General features: G+C 30.1%; 1 protein-coding gene across 2 annotated transcripts in view; it reads right to left on the reverse strand.

Annotated features, from left to right (window-relative positions):
* The window catches only part of rk (G-protein coupled receptor rickets), a 331,265-nt gene that overhangs the window by 4,485 nt on the left and 307,048 nt on the right, over positions 1-19,732 (reverse strand). For both annotated transcript variants that reach the window (XM_076401101.1, XM_076401102.1), the window contains 10 exons: positions 18,807-18,875; positions 14,955-15,098; positions 12,304-12,444; positions 11,011-11,076; positions 10,810-10,953; positions 9,048-9,119; positions 6,871-7,154; positions 4,471-4,626; positions 4,186-4,416; positions 458-1,238 (listed from right to left, as the gene is read on the reverse strand). In XM_076401101.1, the coding sequence (XP_076257216.1) occupies positions 458-1,238; positions 4,186-4,416; positions 4,471-4,626; positions 6,871-7,154; positions 9,048-9,119; positions 10,810-10,953; positions 11,011-11,076; positions 12,304-12,444; positions 14,955-15,098; positions 18,807-18,875 (2,088 nt within the window). The remainder of the gene's footprint in view (positions 1-457; positions 1,239-4,185; positions 4,417-4,470; positions 4,627-6,870; positions 7,155-9,047; positions 9,120-10,809; positions 10,954-11,010; positions 11,077-12,303; positions 12,445-14,954; positions 15,099-18,806; positions 18,876-19,732) is intronic.

The raw sequence follows: 19,732 nt of genomic DNA on the forward strand, positions 1-19,732 counted from the left end.
ATAAATTAATTTGTAAATCAAGATTGTACTAAGCATAATGTAAAATGTAATTTATAAAAAAAAATATTAGAAAAAAGGGGATATTTGTTAGAACGTCTATAGAGACGGTACTGCCAGTTCTATCATATTTTAAATGAAAACGAAACCCTTATAACGCCATAAAGATGATTCTAAGCATTTCTAATGCAAGATGTAGTTAATAAAAGAATAAACATTAGTTTTCTTATTAGAGCTGCGTTTATTGACTAAAACAAGTTAGGTTGAAATTTCCGAAGTTAATTAGAGCCCGAGAAATCGTCAAAGAAAGCGGTCAGATTTTCGAGGTACAATAGAAATGTTGCTGGTAAATTACTCTCAAACTGATAAAATAATGACTTGAATTTATTACTGTAACTTTTTGGCTTTGCTGGATCGAACGGCAAAACTCTTTGAACAACCCGCTATTTAAAAAAATTACCTATCAGCTAAACTGTTTGTATTTGCTGGTGTTTGTCTATTACTAAAATTTGAGCTATGCCGACATCGCCCTATCCCTCTCGTCACTCTACTCTCCTCAATAGCTTTACAAATCATGACGCAATCCTTCTTGAATTGTTTCGTTAGGATGGCGTACAGAAATGGGTTACAACAGGAGTTCAATGGCAATACAAACACAGTGAAAACCTTTGCTTGCTCTAAGCTTATGAGCTGCAATCCAAACGATGCGGTCAGAGCAAAAAAGGCTATCGGCGACCAACAAAGAAAATCGGTGAACACTAACAAAGCCATTCTTTTAGCGATACGTGAGTCGTTTGAGTTCCATGCCTGGGAACCGCGAATAGCACAGTACATTTTCAAGTAGCATCCCATAAGGATTAAAAAGGCCACACCATTGATTAACATTAAAAACACAACATAGCTAAGACTCATGGCATCTTTGATTTCGAACGGGAGGCAAACAGCGAATTTCCTGTAATCAGATACGTTGAAGAGGGGTAATGTTGCCATAACTATGGCGAAGCTCCATCCGCAAACCATGATATAACCAGCGTGCTTCAGTGACAAACGTTTATTTAGATGCATCGCGTGTGTTATTGCATAATTCCTTTCAAGCGTAATCACTGCTAACGTATACACGGACAACTCTGAGCTAAGAACTCCAAGAAATCCGGCTAGTTGGCAGCCAGGAGACATCTGCCAGGGAATTGCGTACATCCGAAACTCTCCCAGCGTAGAGGCGTCCACGACAGCGAGGAATCCTGTAAATTAAAGAAGTGAATTTTAATATAAGAATTGTAATAATGGATGATCGAGGTACTTTAGGTTTTTATAATCATATAAAACTGTTCAAATTTATCGTTGAATCTTTTAATGGATTTAAATAATAATTTTATTATTTATTCTTACATCTATTATATTAAATTATATAACTATACCAGAATAAATATAAATAATAAGAAGATGTTAATTAGAAAAAAGGTAGGGTGCAATGTTGTAACAGTTTCTATAATAAAGATTTAATTTAGCTTTCGAAATAATACACGTAAAAATGGTTTCGCAGAGAGTGCCGAGAACAGTTGCTTTGAAATCGTTGCTATCCCTACCTTTACCTTTGTTAAATATTTATGTGAACCATATCATTTAAACATATATATGTTAAGGATGCAGGTCGGCGAAAATAAAATGGACATTTCATAATCGTATAATATATTATGTACGAATGCAGAATGGTCTAGAAATAAATCAAATCAAATATCATTAGTTTTTAAGGATTCTCTCCTTAATTAAGAATAGTTTATCCATTGTTGTTTATGTCGAAGTATTAAAGATAAGAACACGTTTTTCTCTGTTTTTGGTTATAATAGATTCATTTAGCTTAATAGTTCAAAAGTGTATAAAATTAAATATAATAGTTTATTAAAATAAGTGTCCATCATTGAAATACTCTAACAACTCATCAAGTTATAGTCTTAGTTTCTTGTCCAAAATATTTGAGAATTTATTTCTGACATTATTATTGACATTCAGTTAATTGCAGTTAGTAAACTCGATTTAGTTAAACACATTAAGTTGTTTAATTCTATTTCAAATGGCCGATGTAGAAAGCAAGTTGGTGAGGCCGCGTGCTATGAACGCAGATCAGAGCACGGTGAAGAATCATAAAGCGCAAATTTGTATAGGAAAGCAAATAGTTATATTAAATCTAAGATTGCAAACTCAATGATTGATGATGTTTGTCAAAAAATTATGGACAAATGGACAGCATGAAGAATGGGAGGCATTGGAGTCAAATTTAGCGACTTATTTTAGTTTGGTTGGCTGCAAGGGGAAGATGTATATATTGTAAAATTGAACGCTTATGGAATAAACTAAATAGTGGATTTAAAGTTAAAATATATAAAGTTTTACATACTTTACCAACAACCTTTGAAACTTTCAAATAAAGTTGTATGTTGTTAACAAGAAACGAATTAAAAAATCGAAGGCCAATCTGATCTCTAACAGCTGTATCACGAAAGATGGAGTCATCAAGATAAAGGTCACGTGAAATAAAAGCTCAAGACGTATGGAAAAGCACATCGTTTACCACTTGGTACAAGATATATATCAAATACTGACGAAAACTGAAAAACTTTGATGGATCATTAAAGAAACGTTAACTTGTTTTACTTAAAGTTGCTAATATGTTTGTTTTATAACAAGGGAAAGTTTATTTTTTGTTTTTGTACTCAAAGAAATAGTATGTTAAGACCAAAAATTAAATATCATCAGTTTTTAGGAATTTCCTCCTTTATAAGAATGGTTATTTCATTGTCGAACGAAGTTAGAATTACGTAGTTAGTAAAGAGTTAGTTAGAAGTTAGTGAAATATCACCCGTTATAGATAAGAACACGCTTTTTTCTGTTTTGGTTATAGTAGATTCATTTAGTTTGTTGTTTAATAGTTCAAATGTATAGAAGAACAAATATAGATTTATGATTGTTTAACATTCTTCTCTAATTACATAAGTACACAGTTTTTGGAGGTTTGCATGTATTCTAATCATTAGCAATAAAAAGGCATTTATTCACAACAATTGGTACAAGCGATCCAATCACTGAACCATTCGCACTTCCTCGGCATTACGAAATTATGTGCCAGCCAAGTTATGCCGCATTAATCTCAACAAGTGGTAATTAGAAGGCACTATGTCTAGTGAGTATACTGGGTTCGACAGAACTTCCATGTCGAGCTCCAAGTGTATTGCATCTGTTACTCGCTGTCTTTTTTTGCAACAATACGTTGTAATCAACAAAATTGTTGATTCAATGAAAAATGAAAAAATTAAATTGAAATGTTTTTTTTGCGTTTGAGATTGTTGCTGCAGATTCACTTTTTATCGTCTCAATACGGTACTGGAAACTCTCTATTTTATATAAGAAGCATGGCGATTCCTTGCCATGTTGAAATAGTTCCAAATTTTATTTTGGGCCACTTCGTGCGGTAGCTATTTTGCTTCCATTTAGATTATTCCCATCTCATGTAAATGTCTGCAAACTGTTGATTTATCACTAATTTATCACACTTTGGTGCCTAAAAGTTTTGCATAATACGTATACAGTTCGTGGAAGTCGAACTTCTATTCCATTGAAATCAAAATTTACAATTGGTATATGACGAAGCAGCAGCACCAATTTATGGCTAAAATTATTTAATGAGCCTCGGGAGCAAATTTTTCCAAATCAGACAAGAAAAGTAATGAATAACGAAAATGCAGTTGTGCGGCATTTCATGCTTAGCGTCTGTATATACAGAATAATTTAATAATACATAATGAAAAACTGTTATTTTACTTCGCATTTTTATCAATAGATATTTTTGATCAAAATACATGCAACCTCAACAAGTTCGAGAATCTTCATGTATGCATATAAGTATATCGATTCGTAAACTGCTCTCGTTCTTTTGCTCTAGTTGATGAACATTGCAGGAAATGTCTCAGATAGATGTGAAATCTATTATCTCTCTATTGTAAAAAATAAACGTTTTTAAATCTAATTACATCTTTTTTTCTATTTTAATTCCTATTTTAATTTCCTTTCTAATTTAATTTCTAAGCCACTCTGTATAAATATTGTTTAATCATTATATTAATGTTAATATTATTAAGTTGCTCTTTTGTCATAGTTTATCTAATCTTATTATTATAGCGTAGTCAAACTTACCCAAGTAAATACCCATGAAAAAATCAGCAGCCGCCAAATTACAGACTAGAAATCGAGGAACGTCCATTTTTCCTCTGGAAAATATTAAAACAAAAACCACGGTTCCATTTCCAAGAAGCGCACATAGAAACACGATCCAAACTCCACATCGCAAAGTCCACCAGTCAAACAAGTCTTGACAAGGGAGAAAAGGTCCTGGTAGTGGTAAGCATTGTATTTTTCCAGGTGATCCTGTACATTTTATTTTATTTCTAATGAATGGACATAATTATTGTTGCATATTACCTGTGAGAGCAACGTCACCAGGAAAACGAACAGGAATGTCTTCTTCAGATAGATACTCCTCCATGTATGATGGAAAATTTCCTGGATATGTAATATCGGATCGGATATTTTCCCAAATTGCTTCGAACTTACTACCAAAACTTTTGGTAATATTTTCTGAAAAGGAATGTTATATTATATATTATTATGACATAGATTATTATTATATAATATATTATATTATTATTTATTAGCCGCCTAGTTACTACATATTTATTAGAACAATACCATGTAGGCAAAATCGTATATTATCGTAAAGATATCTGAGGTTTCATATACCTTCGCAATAACGGTTGTATTTGTAGTTTTTAGTACATCTGTTGATCCGACTAAATGCGGAATATGGCTTTGTGACTATAGATATTTCATTTTGGTTCTCGGTTGTTATTAAAATTATTAAATACATTATATTTTTATAATATACTTGGCTAAGTTTCATAATAAGGGCATTGTTATTTACAATAAACCATAATCTCTATCGAATTACACTATTAGTAATCCCCGTAACATTAAAATTAAAACCAATGATAAGCATTAGTTTGGTTATTTATAATATGAACATGTCGATATGTCCAAATGTACATAAATGAATGCTTTTATATTAACATTTCTATACACACGTATAATGTGAATTTAAATTTTTTTCTTTAATTTCTAGTTTCAATCATTGGTTAACTAATTCATATGCCCACTGAAAGTACAAATATTGTATATCGGATGTGGAAACAAATTTTATACATTGATTTTAATATGCAAAAGTGTGTGTATGAACTATGCTCAATATCGCCATATCGCAAAATGAGCTTCAGAAACCGTTTGTCCTTTCTGGCACGTTAAACGACAATTAGTTTTAGAAATATTTTACTTATGATATAGAAAGATGGGAAAACTCGAGAGAGAAGAAAAGAGTTGTCTTAACGACTAAATTCTAAGTTATTACGGTCAATAAGAAATTTCAGAACAAATTGTTCAAAGGCATTGTAGTGCACCCAGGTAATATAGGAATTATTATATACATTGCGATCTTCAGATAGCAACTGTACTAAGAAAATAAGGAAAATTGCGAAAAGATATGAGATGCTATCATGTTAATACCAAAATATTGCATTTCTTGGATCAACACTAGAGCAGGATACAATCTCAAAACAATGACACCATTTGATCTTATAGTGCAGTGAGGGGTGTTTCATATATGAAAATTATTATTATAGAGACTAATTAAGGATGGACTTTTTTAAACTATTGTAAAAACAAGTTGTAGGTTAGTCGGCAACGACTAGTAACTACTTATGATTAAAAAAAGAGATATGTCGCTATTGCTTCAGACTCTATGGGTTTCTTAAATACGTACGACATCAATACCAACGATATTCCTAGAATACCTATCGTGAACTACAAACCTGCATAAAATATTCATCTCATATGAATTTCATTCATTAAAGGAAGTTAGGAAATAAATACCGATTACTTAATTATTTCTCTAACGCTGTATGTAAATTAGTTATTTTTGATATAAATAATTGGTTTATGGAGCACTGAGTCATCTCAACTAGCATTTGTGTCAGGAGAATTAACTACGGAAGATGAATATATAATATATATAATCAATTATGTCATGTATTAACTCATAGAAATAATTTATATATACTTTAGCAAGAATCATAATATCTTATACTGTACTGTTTTCTGAATTTGTATTAATGTAAAATTGTTATTATTATTGATTTTTCAATAACAATGGGTCGATGTTGAAATGCAATGAATAAATGTTGTCATGTTATAAAAGATGTTGCTAAAGATGTTATAAAAATATTAGTGCTAACATCTAGTAGAAATTATTTAAGAAATAGTATACTTTAACAAATAGTTGGTTAATAAAACACTGGTTGATTGGGGCTTAATTGCATAAATTCACTACTTCAGAAAGTATAAAAGTGAAATATTTTAATGGGATGATGATTACACCTTGAATTTGTCCTGACTGGATTCCTCTGATATTATAAAAGAGATTCCATCAGTTGTCAATACATTGCTATTTTCTTCATTAACTCTCAAGAAGTACGGCAATGCAGCGCGAAATATATCATGAAAACTCTAGAAATATCTCGAATATAGTCTATCACCAGCAACAACTGATCGATGAAGAAATTTGTAGTATCATATTAAACACCATTTATATTTAGATGTTACCTTTCAGATGTGCTATAGTATGGTTAGAATAAGCATAACTAGATATATGTGACCTTAACAATATATTAAGTACAAAAATTGCTTTTTCCCCAACGTTATCAAAACAACTAAATAAAAGCATCATGAATAAAATATAGTTAGAATATGTATGCATAAAATAAGCTTTCTTACGTTGCGATGGCCAGAGGTCAACGGAGTTATTCCAGAAATTCAAATCGATATCTTCGATGTCGGGAAATACGATCAAATCTTTCGCCTTTGGTGGTGGATTGGACGGCGTCAATGGCAAGAAGGCGCAACAGTGATAAGCGTACGCTAGCACCAGGCTCTGGATACGGGGAAAGTCTTCGGGCGGTGGAAATTCTCGCAAATTGGGGTTGTTGAACGTTTTCAAATGAAGCAGGCGTTCTAAACCGGCAGAGGGAAGGTGGGGGAAAACGTTGTTACCTAAATTTCTAAATACAATTTTTGATTAAGGCTGGATACTTACGTGCATAATTTATTTTTATAATTCATTAATTCAAACAGTTAAAGTTATTATATGCTAGATATGTTTTGTAATAATGAGAGTTTTTACACCAATTTAAAATTTAGAAATTGTCGCTAAACGCTTTTTTATTTTAACATTAATATTTGAACAGTATTTGAATTGTAATTAGTTAAAATGTTTCTTTTCACCCTACTAAAAATATAGAGACTATATCGATATTATCGTAGTCTGTATATTTTTAAAGTACGTGGTAAGTATTAAACGGCAGGACCAATGTTAGGCGAATACAGTAAGTAGACTTATTATTTAAGCCTTCCAGATCTACAACTAACAGGTAAATTGAAAAGTCCCCGGCCGGACACATATGTTTTTTAGTTAGCCCTAACCCTCAAAAGATGCGTGTATAAATTAGCCAGCTGTCGGATCATTAGTTTGTGAATTATAGCATTTTGATTGAAGCAACTTTAGTTATTGTGAAAAAAAAAAGGATAAAAAGGAATGTTGCGTGTTGATAAAATATTGTTTCTTGAAAAAATACAGTTGAAGCAAAAACTTGGCTTGATGCCGAGTTTCCGGACACTGCCCTAGAAAAATCAACCATCAAAGATTGGTATGCTAAGTTTAGACGTAGTGAAATGAGCACCGAAGATGAAGAATGCAGTGGACGCCCAAAAGAGGTTGTTACCGACGAAAACATTTAAAAAATCCACAAAATGATTTTAAATGACTGTAAATTGAAATTGAATAAAAAATCAGACATTTTAAAGATATTAACTGAACGTGTACATCATATCATTCACGAATATTTGGGTATGAGAAAGCTTTGTGCGAGCTCACTTTTGACCAGAAACAACGACCCGTGATGATTCGGAGCAGTATTTGAAGATGATCAAGCGTAATAAACCCAAGTTTTTGCGTCGATATGTGACAATGGATGAATCATGGCTCCATCATTTCATTCCGAAGTCCAATTGACAATTAACAATTGTCATCCAAGTGAACTGCACACGATGAACATGCTCCGAAGGGTGGGAAAACGCAACAGTCGCCTGGCAAGGTTATGGCGTCTGTATTTTGGGATGCGCATGGAATAATTTTCATTGACTACCTTGAAAAAGGCAAGACCATTAACAGCGACTATCACATAACGTTATTGGACTGTTTGAAGGACGAAATCGTCGAAAAATTGCCGCATTTGAAGAAAAAGAAAGTGCTGCCTCACCAAGGCTATGCATCGCATCACAAATCAGTGAAAACGATGGCAAAAATCCATGACTTGGGCTTAGAATTGCTTCCTCATCCACCGTATTCTCCAGATCTGGCCCCCAGCGACTATTTCCTGTTCTCAGATCTCAAAAGTATGCTCGCTGGGAAGAACTCTTCACTTCGCTATCACTTTCGAAACTTCGATTTTCAACCGTCCACGACGTTTCTTATTTTCATTCTTATTTCTTATGAGTTTAAAGTCAGTATACTATCTTTTAACTATTTGTATGGATGGGCCAGAGTGTAAAATAAGACTTATTAAGCCATTGCTTTGATTGAATAGTATTTCACCAAAAAATTTTTCTTAATTTATATTTTTTGGGGTATTTTCCCCAGCAAAAAGCAATGTTTAAACAAAACACGAAATTATTTTCATCCATTTTTTAGGTCGTTTCAAAAAGGTCACTAAAGTAGCTTTTATAGCAAATGACAGATAGTCATACAATTACACGTGTCATTTGAAGCCTAGGTTTAGTTAGACGCTTAAACTAATATCTAATCGTTTTTATTAAAGAAGTATGTTTATCGTAAGTCCAGCATATAATTCTATAAATAATTAATATTTGAAAAATAAGTTAAATGTGATACTTACAGGTCTTCGATGTTGGGGATTGAAAGAAAAGCATCTTGATGTATGAAGGAAATTTCATTATTTTCTAAGTCTCTGAAAGGATATTTATGGAGTATTTATATAATTAATCATTCACAAAAAATCAATTAAATATTTAATATATTATTCAGAGTAGAATAAATATATTTGGAAAAAAATCAACATTATGTAGAGATGTTTAAATTTCGTGTTTTAAGGAAAAAGTTTTTTTTCTAAAATTAATTATGTAATTTTTCTATTCGTTGTGGTATAAAATGAAGAAAAAATACCTGTGTTCTTTAAAAAGTTTGCTTTTGTGGTAGTTATGATAATAATACTACTTAAAAATAAAACAGTCTTTTATTTAAAAAAAAATTAAGGACGTTTTAATCATCTAGAAAGTGTAATTATGATGTTGATGCATTTCATTTTGTTATATATGTAGTATATTTTTAGAAATAGATTTTATTTAAATATGGGTGAAAAATTTTTTGAAGCCTATGTCAACAGGTTTTTTCAAAATCTAGACACATCCTGGAATCCGCATAATTCAAATGATCCACAAAGGCAAAAACGTTTAAAAGATAAACCATTTTATATATAATAACTATAAATAGATGTTTGTAATATTTTGTTTTCATTTTTATTAATTTCAGGTTGGTATCGAAGTGAAAAATTCATCGAAAAAGAGATTATATTTGCGGAATAATAAGTCAGAACTGTTGAGGTCTCGTTTAAAGAAAATACGTATTAAGTTAATTAGGTTCTCTACAAAAGAATATAGGATTTGTTGTAACGACAAGAGAGGTTTGTTTGAAGCGATTGGAATGTGCTATATTTCAAGTGGGTGGCATTTATTTATTGACACTTGACCGAGAAGAAGTTTTATTATATAACGTCATCAAATTCCAATCTGTTCCAGTCGTTCATTCTGTACATCTGAAAGAAAACTATGAAATTGTTAAAATTTTACAGTTTATTGGAAACTTTAACCTGGTAGGATTTTTAATGGGACGTCTGTTTATTTCTCTGTTTAGGATAGTAGAACGATGCTCAAGATTATGTTCTACGGCCATGACCACTAAAAACTGAATTCTGTGTTGGGAAACATAATGTTAAATGTGAATCTATTAATGAACCTGAAAATGTATGATAGTCGTCTTTATACATCAAGTTAAAACAATTTGTAAAAAAGCAAGATGAACAATCTGAACCTTTTACCTATTAAAAAAACTTGCAGGAATATTTGTTGGTTCACAAATTAAAAAAATTTTTGCCAATAAAGAATATTCAAAATTATTTATTGGTGATCAACTAAAAAGTTGAAGAGTTTTATCGAAAGCTGTTGAAAATATGTTAAAAGAGCTTAAAAATATGGGTTGTAGAATGTATTTAAAAATACATATGCTCCATACTAATTTAGATAAATTTGAAAATCAGAAAGACTAGAACGTCTCGACTGAGGTATCATGGCCTTCGAATAACGTTATTACAACTAATTTAACGAAAATGAGGGAATACATTTTCAGTTTAGTAAGAAAAATTACCTATAAACATGAAACAAAAACTAATAGGGTTCACTTTAAGAAGTCCACAATTTTATAAACTGATTTGAAAAAATATTAATAAAATTATAAAAACATATAAATTAATATATAACAATTATACTTGTTTCAATTTATCAAAAATAAAAATTTGTCTTGCACACAAAAGCAAACTTTTTTAGGTCATATATTTTGGGAAATTTCATAGCTTAAATACTTACAGTACTTGAAGTTTGGACAAATTATAAAACGCGTCATGGGGAATGTACTGGATGTGATTGTGGGACAAAAGAAGATCGTGCATCTGGTATAGACCACGAAATCGTTTTCCCTCGATGGATCGAATATGGTTACTTGCTAAATCTCTAGAAATAATACAGTTTTTAGTTTTAGTTGATTCTATTAATTGAAATATTACTTACAATACCCTCATCTCATGACATTCATTTATCTCAGGTACCATGGTTAATTTATTAGATTTCACGTCCCTATATTAATATCAGTATTACTATTGGAACAAAGTTTAACTTTATACAGTAAAACTTTTACCTAAGCGTTCTCATATTAATTATTAAGGTACTATTTTAGTCTAGAAATTTGATTTTTTCTTTCATATTTTCAAAGCTTGACTATTTCAAAATTTAAATTATTTTCGGCGATATAGCTGTTTTATATTTTTCTCTTTCTCTGTTCTGTATCATGGAAATCTATTTCAAAACAAAAAGCCACTGTGTTGTCTATCTTCTAAACTGTTTGACATTGTATTTTTTTAACGAGAGAGCTTCAATATGTGAGCTTCCATCTCTCTACATGAATCTGTTGCTGAGACTGAGGATGTTGCATCTCTTGAGCCTTAGTTGCTGTTGTCCTCGTATTCAATTCAGTGTCAATGTCACCATTTAATATGTTGCGCATGTCTTCTTTGATAATTTATGCCATACTGCATTATTGACTGCTTTACTATTTCCATACCGATATCCAGATAGATATGGTCTGGAATATTGAGTAATATTGCTGCCTAAAGCCTTCCTTTGGTATCTCTCCAATATTCCTACATTACTGTTGCTTGCTGTGCTCCATAGTCGAATCATTCTCAACCCATGTAAAGAGATTAACAACAGTTTGTTGACCAACTGCCAAGCATCTACAACTGCATTCTTCGAAATTTTTTGGATATGAAGATCACCAATTTTAGAACTTTGACTTCGGCAGCAGATTTCTATACGTCCAGATTGGTTTGATAATGGATTTGTATGCCACCATTTTGCTCAATTTCGAGCTGTTTACGCATTTAGCTATTGCGTCTAAATGATCTAAACCGCGGCATCGAAAATGAATTTTCAAGCGATTTTTTCTCGTAACGACTTTTTTGAGATTGTTGAAAGGAACCGATTTACTGGAAATTGTGGTGCGGGGGCTTTTCTCCATAGAATTTATTTTATCAAATTTCGATTGTTCGCCGTGAAACGTGAAATTTTTTTACCGTTTTCCAAATTTTAGAAATTCAAATTTTGTTATAATGTTCCTTTGATATTTTTTTCAAATTTCTAGACTAGAGTAACTCCTTAATTATATTAAATTATTGTTGAGATTTCAGTTCCTCTAGAGGCGTTTAAAAGTATGTTTAACTATATTTGTAAACAATTCTGTCTTTTGGTTAAGTTTTACTAATTGGCATTAATAAAAATATATACGACTATGGAAAGAGAACTTACAAATTTTTCAGTTTGGGACAAAAAGTGCATAGCGATGATGGTACGATGCTCAGGCCCGCCCTGTCTAATCTCAGCACCTCCAACGAGCTGGTGCCGTTCAGGTTGGGAAACGTGGACAGTTTCCGGGCATCGGACAATACCCTGATAAAGAAAATCAACGGATAAACATGCAAATTCAAACGGAATTGAGAAAGTTCTGAGAGAACACGGTTGTATAACTTTATCGGCGAGATAAATGAACGTGTAGTCGTGGCGTTTCGGGACTTGAACATAAACCTAAATTAAATTTTGATTTGTGGCTTGTACGCGCGAACTTCATCCGGCGATATATTTTTCATAATTATTTCAACGTCGAGCGCAATAAAAATTAATAAAACAAGATGTTATTTATAACGATATTTTTTTAGTGTTAGATGCAATTAAACTTCAGACTTCCTATTTTAATGATTTTAATGTTTGCTGATTACTTCAAAAATGTGTAAGTAATAATTTATTTGGTCGTTTGATATTATATGGTGTAACGATATTTGTTGTTTTACTTTTATATAATAATTTTTATTTCAACGTCGAGCGCAATAGAAATCAATAAACAAGATGTTATTTATGAACGATATTTCTTTAGTGTTAAATACAAGTAAACTTCGATATTCTTATTTTAATGGTTTTAATGTTTGCCGGTTATATCAAAAATGTGTAAGTAATATTTTCTTTAATCATTTGCTATCATATAGTATAACTAGATTTGTAGTTTTACTTTTAATTGATAATTTTTATTTCAACGTCGAGCGCAATAAAAATTAATAAAACAAGATGTTATTTATGGACGATATTATTTTGGTGTCATGCAATTGAACTTCGATCTTCTTATTTTAATGATTCTAATATTTGCTGATTATTATATCATATGGTCTAACTAGATTTGTTGTTTTAATTTTATACAATAATTTTTTTTATAAAACCCATATAAAGCACCAAAACAAATGTATGAAATATACAGGTCTGCAAATTTATTTCTAAGAGCTGTTTAGGTTTTTTGACGTAATATTTAGGTATTGGGATGTTCTAAATTTGAAAATTACTTCATTTTTGTCATAGGATGACGCGTTTTTTGATAATTTGGATAATTAAGTTAAACTAGTTATTATACTAAAATAAACGAGAATTGATTTGAAAACTATTTCTTATTGTAATTTTATAAATTCTATAATATAAATCGTTAAAAAATAATTGCGTTGAAAATTTGACGTTGATGTTTGATTTGTTTGAAAAAACATGGAAATAGTCAAAAAAGCTTATTAAAAATGGTATTTATCCGATCGTTTCTTCAATAAAAATGTCTCATCTACTTATAAATATATTTTTTTCTCCTAAATATGTATATTAGATTTTATTGAACTGCATATCAGTCTATATTTACTAAATAGTACATTATTTATTTATTTATTTCTTTTATACTTAATTATTTACTTCTACTATTTTGCAAAAATACTTATCAATTTACTATTTATTAATTATTAACATTAGCTCCTTAATAAATAATCCTTAAAAATATAATTTCTAAAAGCTAATATGTTAATGTATATTACTATTTATGACACATACAACTATATATTTATATCACAATGATATCATCAAGGTCACACTTAAGACGATAAAGCAATATTGCCAAAATATAGTAAGTATATAGTGAGCCAGTTACGAATGAAACACTCGAATGTTTCCTTCGATAGTAAAAAATAGTCATTTTCCAAATACTCGATAGTCGATTTCTTTACATGTCAATGCAGTAAAATATCCTTTTATCATTTTGTTCTATCACCATGATTCAAAATAAGATTTTATTTTTTAGTTTTATTTCTTCTTTAAAAAAATAGATTAGACCCGATTGATGCCGAAATGTATTGCCATTAATTTTTTAGTACGATTTTTTATGGATTACTTTCGAACAGGTAAAACAACAAACCAGGTTATTTTTAAACATTTGGAATTGCTGGATTAAAAAATGTGGGTAAAACTTGGTTGACAGAGGACAACAATTATTTTTTCACATACTAATCTACTTTATAAAATTAAAATACTAATTGTTGCAACATCCGTTTAATCATTGAGCACTTTCTCTGATTCTCCTAAAGTCAAAAACATCATTAGTGATAACGACAATATTTAAATAATTGTAAATGTTTAAACAAAATATGTAATGAATGATATAGATATGTAATAAATATATGTAACATAATATAGTTAACAAGATAGATGTATACCAAATATTGTGTATATAAAATTCAAAATACTTCTGCAGCTATGTTAATATCGAAAAAATCAGTGTTTCAACAGATATGAATAATTGCAAGTCTAAAACGAAGCAAACTGTGAATTGTCTTGTTGTTGAAGTGTGTTTTGTACAAAAACTGTAGCAAAAAACAGTTGATAATATCCCCTTGAATTAAAATACATCTACTTAATTATATAAATTAGTTGGAACGTTCTACTTAAGGTTCTAATTACAGAATTTTGTGCAGATTAACGGGAGCTAAAATATATTATTCCACAAGCCCGATGAAAGGATTAATATATGTACTTATCTTTACGTTAGTGCCTTGGATGTTAATAAAAGCATCGAATATAAAATATAAATGGAATATAATACTTGCAGCCTTCGTAGTCGGGGCAGATGCGAAAACGCGTTCGAATCTACCGCCACCAAGGGATTTCCTTTCAACTCCAATAGTTCCAGAGCAGGCGTCTGCTGTAATAAGCCTCCGGTGATGTATTTGATACGATTTCCCGAAATTGATCTGGAAATATATAATTAAAAACGTTATTATAATTGAACTTGAATAATTGAACGTTATAAAGAGTGTACAAATAAGTTTTAAGTTTCAGTTTTACTGAAACAAATTGGTCTAACATATTTTTTCAAAGTATTATCTGTTGTTAATTATGACTTTACCCTTTTTCAGGCATCAATCAGATCATGCGTTGATAGAAGCCTTGTTTTTAAGCAATTTTATGCAATTTTGTTGGACTAGATATGACGGAATGTTTTTATCCAAATGAAAACCAATTCAAATGTATAGAGACTTCTTGTGATGCTTTAGTTTAAACTTTAAATTTCGCGTTTTCATTTTTTGATTTGTCTTTGACCTCATATGGTTAATTCATCATATGGTTCGAAAAACAATCGATATGTCTCATCTACAGATTTCGTCAAATTAGAGATGTTAAATAATAGGTGTTAATAATAGGTTCTTGCATATATTCTGGTAATTTTTTCACTGTGAATGTCCCTATGTCTGGTACACTAGGGTTTCAGTAAAAACTTCCCTTTTGAGCTGCGACAATGTACCCTTCACAACTCTTATAACGTGGGGCTGAGCCGCGTCATGTAAGAGCGTTGTATACTGCATCTATTAGTCGCTATTGCTATTTTTTGATAAGAGTACGTCATTCACATTGTTCAATTGACGTTGGTAGATATCTTTAATAACAGCTTCATTCAGTTTTAGCCATTCCTAATACACTATATCTTGATGTATCTTTCATTTATTATTAGAATATTTCGTTTCGATATGGATGTAATTGATTTTCCTGGTGTAACCCATACATTTTTATACTTGATACTAAATCTACTTATCATTGCCATTCATAAGCCGCAAAATATTTTTCTTTTTTGCCTGGTAACCCCGTGATGTTGAAACGCTTGAAAATTTTCAATCAGTTTGCATGTTTGTAAACGTTGTTTTAAATGGATTTCAACCTATGTCTTGAAAGTCATTGTTAGTGTACTGTTTCAGCCCGTTAGGTCTTCTTTATGATTTACTTCAAAATCGTCTATTTTAAATCGCCGAAATCAAAACCAACAATTGAGATATACAGCTCCATAAATTTCCTTGTCGATGGACTTTGACAACAAAAATAATAGTCGAAAAAGCATTCCATGAGTAGCATATACAGACGTACTCCAAGTAACTGAAAAATATTAACTTAAAAAAATAAAAATACTAAATAAAAATTGAAATTAAATAAATTGAAAATATTATTTATGTAGAGGAATATTAAATTCTTCGAATTTAACAGCTAGACTAGATTGTTTAATAGTTGTTTACATCGATGTTTACGCATTTTCGCCAATGGATATCGCAGATCAAAATATATACAAGCACCTCATAAAAATTTCCTACAAAAGACGTTTACTTGGTTTAAAACTCGAATAGAAGAAACGAAAAAGATATGATACTGATACAAAATCGGTAATATTTGATGGTTATTATTATTGTCAGAACTGCAATATTATGTTTTAAACTATAAAATTTTATGTTGTTGAACAGGTGCAGTCTTCTTTTGTTGGACATAATAGGATTATTTGGACAAATTATATATAACTTAAATTTAAATATTTCTACTGATATTGAAAACATATTGATACAGAATAGGCTAGATGACTATTTTTGAAAAACTAATTTATTACAATTTGACATATTTACTTTATCCAAAAATTGTTTGAAATAGTTAAATTTTAAATGCAGGCTAACAAGCTCCAAGTCGTAGTTGTTTTGGTCTGCATGGGTACAGGTCGTACTTATAGATTATTTTAATAATTTTGTCTTATAACTAGAGACTCTATTATGTATAGTTGCTGTTAGGGCTTCTAATATAATTAAACATCTCTAAAAATCTTGAAGGCAGGAATAATTTGAACATCGGTAATTTATTCATACCAATAAGATCATTCTAATGTAAGTATTTACGATTTTAAGTACGATTTTTATTTAGTCTAAAGTGTAATTAACGTAATATCGAAGTATTTAACACTGTTGATAGCATATGAGGTTAGGCCTCGTTTGTTTTGTTTATTATGTATGAGTTCCTAATAATATTAATAATTAGTTTCTTTTCAGTTACTAAATAATATAGAAAATTATAATTGTGTGTATTGTAGGGTGTTTGTACAAGTTATAATAATGTGACTGGTTTAGTCGTACAAGTGTGCATGGAGTCAATATATATTTCTATAAGATTTGAATACCACTGCTTTTATTTGAATTCACTGCTGTGCGCAAGAAATTATTAATACTATTAATTAAATCCGAATATTCAACAATGTGATTTTATAAAGCTTTTAGAGCATGGTATGTGTGTTAAGACAATCAAATATTTCGAACAATAGTTACGAACAGACATTGAACCAAATGTCACTGAAATCAAGTAAAATACATAAAATTAAACAGGGATCTAGTACAGATGTTACAGCATGTTTAAAATACAGATTTTGTAAAGTACTTGATTAAGTATTGTAGTTGCACATATTTATAATCGGTCATCAAATATATATAATTTAAAAGTTTTTGTGTTGTAGTTACTATCAACTATATAAAATGAAAATTTTGATAGTTCTCTGAAATTCATTTGCATCTTGCATCTTTTGCATTGCATCTTTTTCAGTAGGTTTACCATCGATATAATTTTGATTTGTCTTAGCAAATATAAGGTACCTGATTTCAATAATACTACTCTCACAATTTCCAAGTGGCGATTGTGGTGTTATTGGGTACTTTTAAGAAAATTTAATTATGCATTTATTAATGTTCTAATTATTTATTTCCTTGTAAGTGTTAAACTGATAATATTTTTACTTAATATTCTTCGCATTTCATGGTTAGTGTGTCTGAAATACCCACTCACTTCAAATCTAAAAACGTTACGGTCACACAGTAGTCATTACGACGAATCCACTGTGGGAAAATTTAGGTTATATGTCTTGATAAATAATTGTTAATTTTTTTCATTTATCTTTTTTTCCCGTTAGTTGCACAAACTTATTTTTCAACTGTAAAATGTGAGATGAATAATCCAAATAAAATCGAAGCACGCTAAAAAGTTCTAATGTTCGAATGCGGAAATGATGGCTAGGAAAAGGTAAGTGACGTCAATGTTTCGTGCCGCTTCTGATAGGTGTTTGACTTAACATTTGAACGGAAATTTGAAATTTTGTGTGTTGAATTCGGATAAATGTTCTTAATAATAGTAATCTCACTTTTAATGTTAAAATAAATGCATTTAAAATAATCCTTCTGTAGTATATTATTATTATAAATTAAAATTTTTGTGATTCTTTATTACAGTCATCTAGCCTATTACAGTCAATTTATTTGCACAATTATACATTTAATTTATTTCATTTATTCAGTTTTCTAACTTTATTAAGCTATATTAATTTTTAGCTGAAAGAAGGGACATTCAGTTGAAAAGTTATAAAAAATATTAGTGCTATATATTATAAAAAGTCAATAGGGGACATAAATGTCTCCCGTACTTTTATTGAAGTAGTCGCTTTAGATAATGAAAGCGGCCACGGTGGCTATAAAACTGAGAACAGTAACTAAACTGAAAGCTGACCTATAAAATACTGTTTGTTTTCCAAGTTCTGGTTGCTTGAGGACGTCTTTTCGCGAAGCGCCTGCATCGGAAACAAATAATGCAAAACAAAAATGCTAAAAACTTACAGCTCCTGCAGATCCGGAAGTTTGGTGATCGCAAGCGGAATTTGTGTCAGGAAGTTATTGTCCAGTTCTCTGTAACAAATAGAGGAATGAATTGGAACGCCGCTCCATTCGAAAACAATGGCCTCGCTAAACTTCGCTTCTTCTAAGTGGAAAACTTCGATATTGAAATATGATATAACCTATTCCACTTTAAAGTACTTCCCTTTAAAGCAATTCATATTCTGATTATATTTTTATATACGTTTTCTCTAAAAATGTTTAATGTAATATATATAGCATTAATTATTTAATATAAACTAGTGATCGTTCTGTGGTCGAAAGTCCGCAATATATTAAGTTAGTGATTTATCTCTCATAGCAGAGTAAAGGGAATAATTTAAATATTATATGTTACTAAAACTTGTTTTCACAGTATTTTTGATATAAGACACTAATTAAAATCAATCACTAATGGTTTTAAAATGGAACTTAATTAAATATAATTTCCATAAGTTTTAATAATTAATAGGTATTCAAATATCATCAAAATATAAAGATACATGAATTATTCTTTACTTTTATGTTATAATCATACATATGAAATAATAAATGAAATAATACATATTTGTATATTAAAACAGAGAATATATGAATAAAACTATTTTGAAATTGGTATTTGACTTTAACATGTATATTAAAGCAATAACTTATTAAAGGAATGTATTTACATCCATTAAATTATCTATCGATACTTGAAAACTTCAGTACTATAAAGTACAAACAATAAAATGTCATATGGTCATATATCTTATTACATTAATTGTTGAACATCATAATATTCATCAATATTTTAAAATGTTTTCAAATTTAGTATTAATAATTCATAATTTATTCTATTTGTGCTATGTGTTCCATCTATGAAAATTATGTAGTTAGTTTCATTTTAA

This window comes from Rhynchophorus ferrugineus, unplaced genomic scaffold (genome assembly GCF_030347505.1).
Source record: "Rhynchophorus ferrugineus isolate W39M unplaced genomic scaffold, kcgeb_rfMv2 rfM3, whole genome shotgun sequence".
In the NCBI taxonomy this organism is placed as follows: domain Eukaryota; kingdom Metazoa; phylum Arthropoda; class Insecta; order Coleoptera; family Curculionidae; genus Rhynchophorus; species Rhynchophorus ferrugineus.